The sequence below is a fragment of the Cololabis saira genome, chromosome 22, assembly GCF_033807715.1.
Source record: "Cololabis saira isolate AMF1-May2022 chromosome 22, fColSai1.1, whole genome shotgun sequence".
NCBI lineage: Eukaryota > Metazoa > Chordata > Actinopteri > Beloniformes > Belonidae > Cololabis > Cololabis saira.
Window position 1 is genome coordinate 37329787 of NC_084608.1, and position 13581 is coordinate 37343367.

Below are 13581 nucleotides of genomic sequence, written 5' to 3' on the forward strand. Positions count from 1 at the left end.
CTGTCACTGCTAGCAGCGGGCGCAGTAGCATCTGCCCCGGAGCGCTCGGCCTCGACTTCACTTCCTTCACCAGAGGGGGGAGAGGAACGGACTTACCTTCCTTCACCAGAGGGGGGAGAGGAACGGACTTACCTTCCTTCACCAGAGGGGGGAGAGGAACGGACTTACCTTCCTTCACCAGAGGGGGGAGAGGAACGGACTTACCTTCCTTCACCAGAGGGGGGAGAGGAACGGACTTCACTTCCTTCACCAGAGGGGGGAGAGGAACGGACTTCACTTCCTTCACCAGAGGGGGGAGAGGAACGGACTTACCTTCCTTCACCAGAGGGAGGAGAGGAACAGACTTCACTTCCTTCACCAGAGGGGGGAGAGGAACGGACTTCACTTCCTTCACCAGAGGGGGGAGAGGAACGGACTTCACTTCCTTCACCAGAGGGGGGAGAGGAACGGGACCCTGTTGTAACATCGTCTCTCTCCTCATCTCTGGCTGACACTCACACCTTTTTTGATGTGAACCCAAAGTGTGCAAGTGACACACTCTGAGTTAGCTTCCGCTGTTATTGTGGCATCTCAACCAGCCGGTCGTTGCGCTGTGCTGGCGCACATGGCTAATTAGCATACATAAAGGTGCAGGACTTGTGTTAAACCAATAAAAGTTTTGAATTGTGAATACTTGATATGGCGATCTCTTACATATTTAACATATTTAATTGACCATTAGTGACAATCAAATTATCATATTATATTATATAGCCTAATTTTTAAATTTTTTTTGACAACATTGAGACCCTCCCTAAATTTGAGTCCTTCAGGGGGGCTCAAGGGTTAATCGGGGGGGTCTGACCCCCCCCTCCCCGAACCCCCACGTATTTCGCACTCTGATCTATATGTTTATGATCTATAATTACTCCCAAACTTTTAGTTTTATGCACTCATGCATTCATGCATAGGTTGGTATCGTCTGCAAATGTGATAAATTTCTACCCGTTCGGTGCTGTAAGTTTAGCTGAGGTTTCAGCCGTATTCGTGGTGGATCCAGATTAACGAGAAGAGTGGCGTGTTGAACCATCCTCCCGGTTGACCTGTAACCGTGGCAACCCCCCCCCCTTGTAACCGTGGCAACCCCCTCCCTCCCTGTAACCGTGGCAACCCCCTCCCTCCCCGTAACCGTGGCAACCCCTCCCTCCTGGTAACCGTGGTAACCCTCCCTCCCCAGGCGGCGTACCGCATGTTCACCAGCAGCAGCTGCGTGAAACACATGGTGCTGAAGGTTCGACGCGACGCCCGGAACTTCGAGCGCTACCAGCACAACCGGGACCTGGTGGTTTTCATCAACAAGTTCGCCGACACCCGTCTGGAGCTGCCGCGGGGCTGGGAGGTGAAGGCCGACGCCCAGGGCAAGGTAGCCCCGCCCACAAACACCTGTAGCCCCGCCCACCGCTCACCTGCACCTGTCAGTCATCCGGGACATTAGCTGACGCGTCTTTGTCTTCCAGTCGTTCTTCGTCGACCACAACAGTCGCGCCACGACCTTCGTGGACCCGCGGATCCCCCTGCAGAACGGCCGGCTGCCGGGCCACCTGGCCCACCGGCAGCACCTGCAGCGGCTACGCAGCTACAGCGCCGGAGAGGTACGCCCACGCTAACGCTAGCCGTTAGCTGTTAGCCCCGGGAGAGAGGTTTTCTGGGTAAATGTTCAGCTATCGTCCATGAAACAATGAACGGTATAAATAAAGAGCAATAGCCCCAAAACAGAGCCGTGGGGTTCCCCACACAATTTTAAAAAACAGTGCATGGAGGTAAAAGATAATGTTAACTTCAGCGACACATTCAAGTCATTCCTACAGAAGAGAATCAGGGCCAGCAGGAGAAAAATAAAAATAATATTTTAGAGAAGGAAGATTTTTTTTCTTTATGCACTTCGAGAAAAAAGTCGAAATGTTGAGAAAAAAGTCGAAATGTTGAGAAAAAAGTCGAAATGTCGAGAAAAAAGTCGAAATGTCGAGAAAAAAGTCGAAATGTCGAGAAAAAAGTCGAAATGTTGAGAAAAAAGTCGAAATGTTGAGAAAAAAGTTGAAATGTTGAGAAAAAAGTTGAAATTTCGAGAAAAAAGTCGAAATTTCGAGAAAAAAGTCGAAATGTTGAGAAAAAAGTCGAAATGTTGAGAAAAAAGTCGAAATGTCGAGAAAAAAGTCGAAATGTCGAGAAAAAATTCGAAATGTCGAGAAAAAAGTCGAAATGTTGAGAAAAAAGTCGAAATGTTGAGAAAAAAGTCGAAACGTCGAGAAAAAAATTGAAATGTAGAGAAAAAAGTCGAAATTATGAAAAAAAAAAGTCAAAATTTCGAGAATAAAATCGAAATTTCGACTTTATTGACGAAATTACGACTATTCTTGAAATTGTATTTCAACTTTTTTTTTGACATTTCGACTTTTTTCTCAAAGTGCACAATAAAAATAGTCTTCCCCTCTCAAATATCTTTTCTCCTGCACGGCCCTGATTCTCTTCCGTACATTCCAGAGTTTTGGATCTAAATGTGATATTAAATTAATGAGCAGATGTTCCACAGAAAGGTAAATGAAGATGGCACTGTGTCTAGTTAGATATGAATTAAAATTAGATGAAAAAGTAAAACACTGCTGGAAAGTGACAGGAAGATCTTGTTTTCTATTGATAAACTCAAGCAGGAGTGCAAAACATGAAGTTTATGAAGGATAATAGTGAATATTTCATAAAAAGAGGTGTCGACCAGACTGAGAGATTCGTTCTTAAGAATCTTTTTTGGATTATCAGTATTTGTTGAGAACAGTTGGATAAGCTGCAGAGCAGACGCAGCAACACCAGCTTAAGGGAACAGCACTGAGTCGTCTGTAAAAGTGCTGGTAGTTCGGTAGGCGGTTTTTAAAGGGTCTGTTTCCTGGAGTTCTTCAGTAAAACTAATGTTTCGTTCTCAGGCCTCGGACGTGTCCAGAAGTCGAGGAGCTTCTCTGATTGGTCGGCCCGGGAACAGCCTGGTGGCCGCAATCCGGGGCCAGTACCAGGCCGACGCCCAGCAGCCGGCGGCTCCATGTAGGCGCCGCCACCGCACCTGTAGCTGCACCTGTAGCTGCACCTGCACCTGTACCTGCACCTGTAGCTGCACCTGCACCTGTAGCTGCACCTGTACCTGTAGCTGCACCTGTAGCTGCACCTGCACCTGTAGCTGCACCTGCACCTGCACCTGTAGCTGCACCTGTACCTGACATATATGTATAGATTGATGTTTGATGAGCAGGAACCAGTGTTTTCTCAGCAGCTTCTCTCTCCGTTCTTTTTCCAGCGTACAACGACAAGATCGTGGCGTTCCTCCGACAACCCAACGTCTTTGACATGTTACAGGAGCGGCAGCCGAGTCTGAGCAGGAACCACGCCCTCAGGTAGGAACTGGTCTTTTACAGGCCTAAGGTAGGAACCAGGTACCTGGAACCAGTCCAGACTGGTTCCTGCTGGACAGGAAGTGGCCACAAGGACGTGTCAGGAAGGTGGTGGTGACGGCGACAGAGAAACCAACCAACAAACCCCCCAAGAAACTCTCCAAGACAAACTCAAACAAACCCTCCAAACACCATAAGAAACTTTGCAATAAACCCCCAAGAAACCCTCCAAATCCCCCAAGAAACATCCCAAACACCATTTCTCTGCAAGAAACCTCCAAGAAAAACTCCAAGAAACTTTCCAAACAACCAAAGAAACCTTCCAAGAAACCCCCCGATAAACCCTTCTAGAATCCCAAGAAACCCCCAACAAACCCTCCAAGAAACTTTCCAAATCCCCCAAGAAACCCTTTAAGAAACTCTCCAAGAAAAACTCCAAGAAACTCTCCAAGAAAACTCAAACAACCCCTCCAAACACCATAAGAAACTTTGCAATAAACCCCCAAGAAACTCTCCAAATCTCCCCAGAAACATCCCAAGAAACTCTCCAAAAAACCCTCCTAGAAATCTCAAACAAACCGTCCAAAAAACCCTCCAAACACCATTTCTCTGCAAGAAACCCTCCAAGAAACTTTCCAAATCCCCCAACAAACCCTCTAAGAAACTCTCCAAGAAAAACTCACAGAAACTCTCCAAGAAAACTCAAACAACCCCTCCAAACAACCAAAGAAACCTTCCAAGAAACCCCCCGATAAACCCTTCTAGAATCTCTCAAGAAACCCCCAAGAAACTTTCCAAATCCCCCAAGAAACCCTCCAAGAAAACCTCAAGAAACTCTCCAAAAAACCCTCCTAGAAATCTCAAACAAACCCTCCAACAAATCCCCCAAGAAACATCCAACCAACCAACATTAATCTTGACATTTCGACTCTTTTCTCAACGTTTGGACGGTTCTAAATGTTTGGACGGTTCTAAATGTTTGGACGGTTTTAAACGTTTGGACGGTTTTAAATGTTTGGACGGTTCTAAATGTTTGGACGGTTGTAAATGTTTGGACTGTTCTAAATGTTTGGACGGTTCTAAATGTTTGGACGGTTGTAAATGTTTGGACGGTTCTAAATGTTTGGACGGTTGTAAATGTTTGGACGGTTCTAAATGTTTGGACTGTTCTAAATGTTTGGACGGTTGTAAATGTTTGGACGGTTCTAAATGTTTGGACGGTTCTAAAAGTTTGGACGGTTGTAAATGTTTGGACGGCTCTAAATGTTTGGACGGTTGTAAATGTTTGGACGGTTCTAAATGTTTGGACGGTTCTAAATGTTTGGACGGTTCTAAATGTTTGGACGGTTCTAAATGTTTGGACGGTTCTAAATGTTTGGACGGTTCTAAATGTTTGGACTGTTCTAAATGTTTGGACGGTTCTAAATGTTTGGACGGTTCTAAATGTTTGGACGGCTCTAAATGTTTGGAGGGTTCTAAATGTTTGGACGGTTGTAAATGTTTGGACGGTTCTAAATGTTTGGACGGCTCTAAATGTTTGGACTGTTCTAAATGTTTGGACGGTTCTAAATGTTTGGACGGCTCTAAATGTTTGGACGGTTCTAAATGTTTGGACGGTTCTAAATGTTTGGACGGTTCTAAACGTTTGGACGGTTCTAAACGTTTGGACGGTTCTAAACGTTTGGACGGTTCTAAATGTTTGGACGGTTTTAAATGTTTGGACTGTTCTAAACGTTTGGACGGTTCTAAACGTTTGGACGGTTCTAAACGTTTGGACGGTTCTAAACGTTTGGACGGTTCTAAATGTTTGGACGGTTCTAAATGTTTGGACTGTTCTAAATGTTTGGACGGTTCTAAATGTTTGGACTGTTCTAAACGTTTGGACGGTTCTAAATGTTTGGACGGTTTTAAATGTTTGGACTGTTCTAAATGTTTGGAGGGTTCTAAATGTTTGGACTGTTTTAAATGTTTGGACGGTTCTAAATGTTTGGACTGTTCTAAATGTTTGGACGGTTCTAAATGTTTGGACGGTTCTAAATGTTTGGACGGTTCTAAATGTTTGGACGGTTCTAAATGTTTGGACTGTTCTAAATGTTTGGACGGTTGTAAATGTTTGGACGGTTCTAAATGTTTGGACGGTTCTAAATGTTTGGACGGTTCTAAATGTTTGGACTGTTCTAAATGTTTGGACGGTTGTAAATGTTTGGACGGTTCTAAATGTTTGGACGGTTCTAAATGTTTGGACGGTTCTAAGTGTTTGGACGGTTCTAAATGTTTGGACGGTTCTAAATGTTTGGACGGTTCTAAATGTTTGGACGGTTCTAAATGTTTGGACTGTTCTAAATGTTTGGACGGTTCTAAATGTTTGGACGGTTCTAAATGTTTGGACGGTTCTAAATGTTTGGACGGTTCTAAATGTTTGGACTGTTCTAAATGTTTGGACGGTTTTAAATGTTCTAAATGTTTCCGTGGTGTTTGTTCCTCCAGGGAGAAGATCCACTACCTCCGGACCGAAGGTCCTCAGGCGGTGGAGAAGCTGTCGTGTGACGCCGACCTGGTGATCCTGCTGAGGTGAGGAGGACGTTCCCCTGACCTTTGACCTTTGACCCCCGACCTTTGACCTCTGACCCCCCCGACCCCCTCAGCAGTTCTGGTTCTGGTTCCACGCCCAACGAGCTCCTGGTTCTTCTGTTTCAGCTTGTTTGAGGAGGAGATCATGTCCTTCATCCCTCCGTCTCCTCCTCCTCCTCCCTCCATCATCCCCGGGTTCAGCTTCTCCCCGCGCTGCTCGCCGGGACCCTCCCCCCAAAACTCCCCAGGTAAGAAAACTCCCCCCAAAACTCCCCAGGTGAGTCCAGAACCCCCCCAGGTAAGAAACAAGAACTCCCCAGGTAAGAAACCAGAACTCCCCAGAACTCCCCAGGTAAGAAACTAGAACCCCCCCAGAACCCCCCAGGTGAGAAAACTCCCCTCAAAACTCCCCAGGTAAGTTTAGAACTCCCCAGGTAAGAAACCAGAACTCCCCAGGTAAGAAACCAGAACTCCCCAGGTGAGTCCAGTACCGATGAGCAGGCTGTTACATTAGTATCTGGTCAGGGGGAGTGAAAAAAGTCGAAATGTCGAGAAAAAAGTAGAAATTTTGAGAAAAAAGTTGAAATTTTGATGAAAAAGTAAAAATTTTGAGAAAAAGTCGAGAAAAAAGTTGAAATTTTGAGAAAAAGGTGAAATTTTGAGAAAAAAGTTGAAATTTGGATGAAAAAGTAGAAATTTTGAGAAAAAAGTCGAGAAAAAAGTTTAAATTTTGATGAAAAATTTGAAATTTTGATTAAAAAGTTGAAATTTTGAGAAAAGGGTGAAATTTTGAGAAAAAAGTTGAAATTTTGATGAAAAAGTTTAAATTTTGATGAAAAAAGTCGGAAAAAAAGTTGAAATTTTGAGAAAAAAGTTGAAATTTTGATGAAAAAGTTGACATTTTGATGAAAAAGTTGAAATTTTGAGAAAAAAGTTGAAATTTTGAGAAAAAAAGTTGAAATTTCGAGAAAAAGGTGAAATTTTGAGAAAAAAGTTGAAATTTGGATGAAAAAGTCAACATTTTGATGAAAAAAGTCAAGAAAAAAGTTTAAATTTTGAGAAAAAAAGTTTAAATTTTGAAGAAAAAAAGTTGAAATTTTGAGAAAAAGGTGAAATTTTGAGAAAAAAGTTGAAATTTTGAGAAAAAAGTTGAAATTTTGAGAAAAAAGTTGAAATTTGGATGAAAAAGTCAAAATTTTGATGAAAAAAGTCGGAAAAAAAGTCAAAATTTTGAGAAAAAAGTTGAAATTTTGAGAAAAAAAGTTGAAATTTTGAGAAAAAGGTGAAATTTTGAGAAAAAAGTTGAAATTTGGATGAAAAAGCCAAAATTTTGAGAAAAAGGTTGAGAAAAAAGTTGAAATTTTGAGAAAAAAAGTTGAAATTTGGATGAAAAAGCCAAAATTTTGAGAAAAAAGTTGAAATTTTGAGAAAAAAAAGTTGAAATTTTGAGAAAAATGTGAAATTTGGATGAAAAAGTAGAAATTTTGAGAAAAAGTCGAAATGTCGAAAACGCACGCTCGCACGCCTGGTACCTGGTCCAGACTAATCTGGTCCAGACTAATCCCTGGTTCTGGTCTGTTCTGGTCCCTGCAGGTCTCCAGAGGTTCTGGTCCAGACTAATCCCTGGTTCTGGTCTGTTCTGGTCCAGACTAATCCCTGGTTCTGGTCTGTTCTGGTCCCTGCAGGTCTCCAGAGGTTCTGGTCCAGACTAATCCCTGGTTCTGGTCTGTTCTGGTCCCTGCAGGTCTCCAGAGGTTCCGGGCTCCGGCTCCGTACCGACGGGACTTCGAGGCCAAACTCCGGAACTTCTACAGGAAACTGGAGGCCAAAGGCTACGGCCAGGGACCGGGGAAGATCAAGTAAGACCTGGACCTGGACCCGGTCCCTAGACCCGGTCCTAGACCCGGACCCAGACCAGGTTCTGAGCTGGTTCTGCTCTCGTTTCAGGCTGCTGGTCCGGAGGGAGCTCCTGCTGGAGGGAACCTTCAACCAGGTGATGAACTGCAGCCGGAAGGAGCTGCAGAGGAACAAGCTCTACGTCACCTTTCTGGGGGAGGAGGGGTGAGTAGGACACGCCCCCTGTGACGTCACAGCACAGGACACGCCCCCTGTGATGTCACAACACAGGACACGCCCCCATGTGAGGTCACACCTGCACGGGACACGCCCCCCATTTTGACTTTTTTCTCGACATTTTGACTTTTTTTCTCTATATTTCAACTTTTTCTCGACATTTTGACTTTTTTCTCGACATTTCAACTTTTTTTCTCGACATTTCAACTTTTTCTCGACATTTCAACTTTTTTCTCGACATTTCAACTTTTTTCTCGACATTTTGACTTTTTTCTCTTCATTTCGACTTTTTTCACATTTTGAGGTCACGCCCCTTGTGACGTCACACCTGCACGGGACACACCTCCCATTTTTACTTTTTTCATCGACATTTCCACTTTTTTAGGTTTATCTACCAGCTAATATAAACCAGAGCGTCATCTGCGTATAGAATGACATTTGTATTAAACCTGGTGGAAGAACTAGGTTTATTTCTCTTTCTCAACATTTGGACTAATTTCTCAACATTTCCACTTTTTTCTCGACATCTCGACTTTTTTATCCACATTTCAACTTTTTTCTCGACATTTTGACTGACACATTTTGAAAACACTTCCGCTGTGAGGTCACACCTGCACGGGACACGCCCCCCATTCTCTACATTTCCACTTTTTTAGGTGTTTCTACCAGCTAATATAAACCAGAGCGTCGTCTGCGTATAGAATGATATTTGTATTAAACCTGGTGGAGGAACCAGGTTTATCTCTTTCTCTACATTTCAACTTTTTTGTCGACATTTCAATTTTTTTTTCTCGACATTTCAACTTTTTTCTCGACATTTTGACTTTTTCCCCCAGGCTGGACTACAGCGGACCCTCCAGAGAGTTCTTCTTCCTGCTGTCCCAGGAACTCTTCAACCCGTACTACGGCCTGTTCGAGTACTCGGCCAACGACACGTACACGGTCCAGATCAGCCCCATGTCGGCCTTCGTGGAGAACCACCTGGACTGGTGAGTCCCCCTAGACCTGGTCCTGGTCCTGGTCCTGGTCTAGACCTGGTTCAGGTTCAGGTTCACAACCAGGAAGTTATGAAGTTTTGATCGTAAACATGAGAGCTAGCAGTGAACGTAGCTAGCTAGGCGAGGATAGTTAAAAAAAATTTTTTTTTACATTGCAGTCAATGGAGACAGATGCAGGAATTTGCGTGACTGTTAGCCCCCCGTTTAAATTTTGTGCATACCCCGCCTGTCAAAGTCACATTTTATTCACCTAAAAAAGGTTTAAGAAAAAAGTCTCAACTATAAAAAAAGAGCTTGATGTTCATGAGATTACTTTAAGAAAATGAAGAAAAGAAAATTCCGAACTTTATACGTGGCAAGAAATCGCGACTTTATTATGAAAAAAGTTGGAATTTAACATGGGTTAAGAAGTCGCGATATGATGAAGAAAAAAGTTGAAAGTTTCCATGGGGTAAGAAGTCGCAACTTTATTATGAAAAAAGTCGGAACTTTACACAGAGCAATAAGTCGTGACTTTATGAGGGAAAAAGTCGGAACGTTACGCAGACGAAGAAGTCTTGACCTTATGAAGAAAAAAGTCTGAACTTGCACGCTGGCACGGAAAAACGCACGCACGCACAAAAAAACACACGTACGAAGAAACGCTCACTCGCATGAAAAAACGCAAGCACGCCCAAAAAAAATGCACGTATGAAAAAATGCTCACTCGCACAAAAAACGCTCACTCGCACGAAAAAACGCAAGCACGCACAAAAAGAATGCACGTACGAAAAAATGCTCACTCGCACAAAAAACGCTCACTCGCACAAAAAAAGCGCTCGCCTGCATGAAAAAACGCTCGCTCGCACAAAAAAACGCACGTACGAAAAAACGCTAACTCGCACGACAAAACGCACGCACAAAAAAATGCTTGCACGAAAAAACGCACACACACACGAGAAAATACTCGCTTGCACAAAAACACACAACTTTATTATGAAAAAAGTTGGAACTTTACACAGAGCAATAAGTTGTGACTCTATGAGGGAAAAAGTCGGAACTTTACGCAGACGAAGAAGTCTTGACTTTATGAAGAAAAAAGTCTGAACTTGACACGGGAAAAAAAGTTGTGACTTTGAGGAAAAAAGTCGGAAATTTACGCGGGGCAAAAAGTAGCAGTAGTAGTACTAATAGTAGTATAGATAGATGAATGGGTGAATAGATGGATGAATGGATGAATGATGATGTCATTTCCTGTTCCAGGTTCCGGTATACTAGTATAGATGGATGGGTGATTGATGGATGGATGATGGATGGATGTATGGATGATTGTTATTTCCTGTGTCTCCAGGTTTCGGTTCAGCGGCAGGATTCTGGGTCTGGCTCTGATCCACCAGTAGTAGCAGCAGTAGTACTAGTATAGATGGATGGATGGATGAATGAATGGGTGAATGGGTGAATAATGATGTCATTTCCTGTTTCAGGTTCCGGTTCAGCGGCAGGATTCTGGGTCTGGCTCTGATCCATCAGTACCTGCTGGACGCTTTCTTCACCCGCCCGTTCTACAAGGCTCTGCTGAGACTGTACGTGTTTCACATTTACTTTCACTTTTATTTCACTTTTACTTTCACTTTTATTTCACATTTACTTTCACTTTATTTCACATTTACTTTCTCTTTTATTTCACATTTACTTCCACTTTATTTCACATTTACTTTTACTTTATTTCACATTTACTTTCACTTTATTTCACATTTACTTTCACTTTATTTCACATTTACTTTCACTTTATTTCACTTTTACTTTCACTTTATTTCACATTTACTTTCACTTTATTTCACATTTACTTTCACTTTATTTCACATTTACTTTCACTTTATTTCACTTTTACTTTCACTTTATTTCACTTTTACTTTCACTTTATTTCACTTTTACTTTCACTTTATTTCACTTTTACTTTCACTTTATTTCACATTTACTTTCACTTTTATTTCACATTTCTGCTGCGACTGTCAGTTCAACCAATGAAAACTTTCCTTCATCATTTAATATCTTTAAATCAGAAAAACCTGGAACAAAATAGAAAATGTTAAAACTAAAAAATCTGTTCTTCTCACATTTACAATAGAATAGAATAGAATAAACTTTATTAATCCCTTAACTTTATTAATTTACTTGTGCAGCAGCAAACACACACACTCTCAACAATTTTACAAAATACACACGAAGTATGAAAAAGTATTTAAAAAAGTATATCCTAAAAAAAAAATAAATAAAAATGACTATAATCTATATATCTACATATAACTATAGATACATATACATTAATAGAGATATAGATATAAATACTGTACGTATAATATAACTCAATATATGCATTTACATACCTACATATAACATATCTATATCCATAATATATTAATTAGAATTAAAGAAACAGAAGTCCTAACCAGTGGCGATTTTGGTCTGTAAATTTTGGTGGGGCCATGCTGGAAAATCTTATGCAATCAGTATCAAGTGAGAGAAGGGACCACAGCACCTTTGACCACAAAATTGCAGCTGAATAATGCCATCATCACACAAACAGTGCCAATCTAACGACATATATTATCATATCAATAGCGCTACCAAATGGGCAGTGTTCAAGAGCTCATATCAAATACTCAAGATCGAAACAGCAACGTGACAACAATAAAAACACAATGCACAAGCACGACCGTGCACGAGCATGGCGTGTACGGCGCACATACAATACACAGCAATTAATAAAGCCACCACACAGAGTATACCACAGCCAAACAGCCATTTCAGCACCACAGACAGGCAAACAGCTCCATCAGCGTCGGGGAGCCCACGTGAGGTTGTGTCCCCCCACACCCACACCCACACATGTATCACCAGTTGCGCATTACACAAAGTCCACTATAATTCAAAGAATATAAGTACATGGTCAGTTCCACTATAAAAATCTGTTAGACTCACCGGAACTCACAAGGAAAGCAGTAGAGCGCCTTTTTTGACGAGCTCCCGGTTAACCAGAGTTTCCTTTTGAACCATTCCTTATTAAATGTCCTCGTTTTGTCTTTTCCGGCTTGACAAATGGTTAAATCATCCGGTCGATGTGGTCCCAAACGTTTTATTTCCAACTTGATCTCAATTGCTAAAGTGCTAAATCGCACACGCACCAAATAGTCAACTTCATTCATTTTGAAAGAATGAAACGTCACCTATCAATCAAAGTACGTAGCCGGCGTACGGCGCGCGTCGCTGCGTAACCTACGCCGTAGGCCTGTGTTGGTGTAACGCAGAACCATAAATCAGCCTTTATTCTGGCGCGGTTTGAAAAAGACAAGCGAGTGATTATGTACATTCACTGAGTGAATATTATGAAAGTAAAATATTTATTTCTCGCTAGAAATGTTTTTTTTTTATTCAGTCCGCAAATCACGGCGAAAAGCATTCTGGGAAATTCTGCGAACAGCCAATCACAGAGTGAGCTGTTTGAGCGCCGGCCGACGCCGATTCAACATGTCTGCTTCAGTTCAGAGCATGGTTCAGAGCAGCCAATGCAATACATCCATGAGCCAATGAGAGGCGCTCTGGGGCCCTGAGCTCGCGGCCCCACTGTCCAAGCTAGTGTGTGCGCTGTACACGCGCAGGCGCGCGCAGCAGTTCACCAGTTAACAACATTACAGGCAGAGGGGACAGCTCCGCTGAGCCCCACCGAGCGGAAACAGAGGAGGGGCTGGATCAGGCAGGGCGAACTATTTACACACAGTTACACTACAAAAAGTGTCAGCAGTTGAAATTAAGTTGCATCAAATGAAAACTGCGGACATTTCATTGGAGACAAATTTATTATGAACTTATGTTTAATGACACATAATCTTCCCCTGCGCAGCAGCGCACTCTGGTGGGGCCGTGCCCCACCGGCCCCTAATGCAAAGACGCCAGTGGTCCTAACACAGAACCCTGTGGAACTCCTGTTACAATCCAGGAATTTGATGTTTTCCCATGTTGGAATAAAGCTTTCATTCATTCATCCATTCATCCATTCATTCATTTTTTCATTCATTCATTCATTCATCCATGAATTAATTCATTCATTCATTCATTCATTCATTCATTCATTCATTCATTCTTTCATCCATTCATTAATTCATTCATTCTTTCATCCATTCATTCATTCATTCATTCATTCAGCCATTCATTCATTCATTCTTTCATCCATTCATTAATTCATTCATTCTTTCATTCATTCATCAATTCATTCATCCATTCATTCATCCATTCATTCATCCATTCTTTCATTCATTCATTTATTAATTAATTATTTCATTCATTCATTTATTAATTCATTAATTTGTTCATTCATTTATTAATTCATTCTGGGTGTTGCTAACAGGCTGTTGCTAATTGAATGTTGCTAACCGGGTGCTGCTAACTGGATGTTTCGCTAACAGTGTGTTGCTAACATGTTGCTAACATGTTGCTAACTGGTGTTGCTAACAGTGTGTTGCTAACATGTTGCTAACTGGTGTTGCTAA

The 13581-nt window shown here is 42.1% G+C and overlaps 1 protein-coding gene across 3 annotated transcripts in view; it reads left to right on the forward strand.

The window, feature by feature from the left end:
• LOC133422909 (E3 ubiquitin-protein ligase HECW1) overlaps positions 1 to 13581 on the forward strand; it is a 56953-nt gene that overhangs the window by 29945 nt on the left and 13427 nt on the right. For all 3 annotated transcript variants that reach the window (XM_061712939.1, XM_061712940.1, XM_061712941.1), the window contains 10 exons: positions 1217 to 1402; positions 1497 to 1631; positions 2955 to 3069; positions 3320 to 3416; positions 5901 to 5984; positions 6111 to 6232; positions 7729 to 7843; positions 7932 to 8045; positions 8894 to 9046; positions 10519 to 10617. In XM_061712939.1, the coding sequence (XP_061568923.1) occupies positions 1217 to 1402; positions 1497 to 1631; positions 2955 to 3069; positions 3320 to 3416; positions 5901 to 5984; positions 6111 to 6232; positions 7729 to 7843; positions 7932 to 8045; positions 8894 to 9046; positions 10519 to 10617 (1220 nt within the window). The remainder of the gene's footprint in view (positions 1 to 1216; positions 1403 to 1496; positions 1632 to 2954; positions 3070 to 3319; positions 3417 to 5900; positions 5985 to 6110; positions 6233 to 7728; positions 7844 to 7931; positions 8046 to 8893; positions 9047 to 10518; positions 10618 to 13581) is intronic.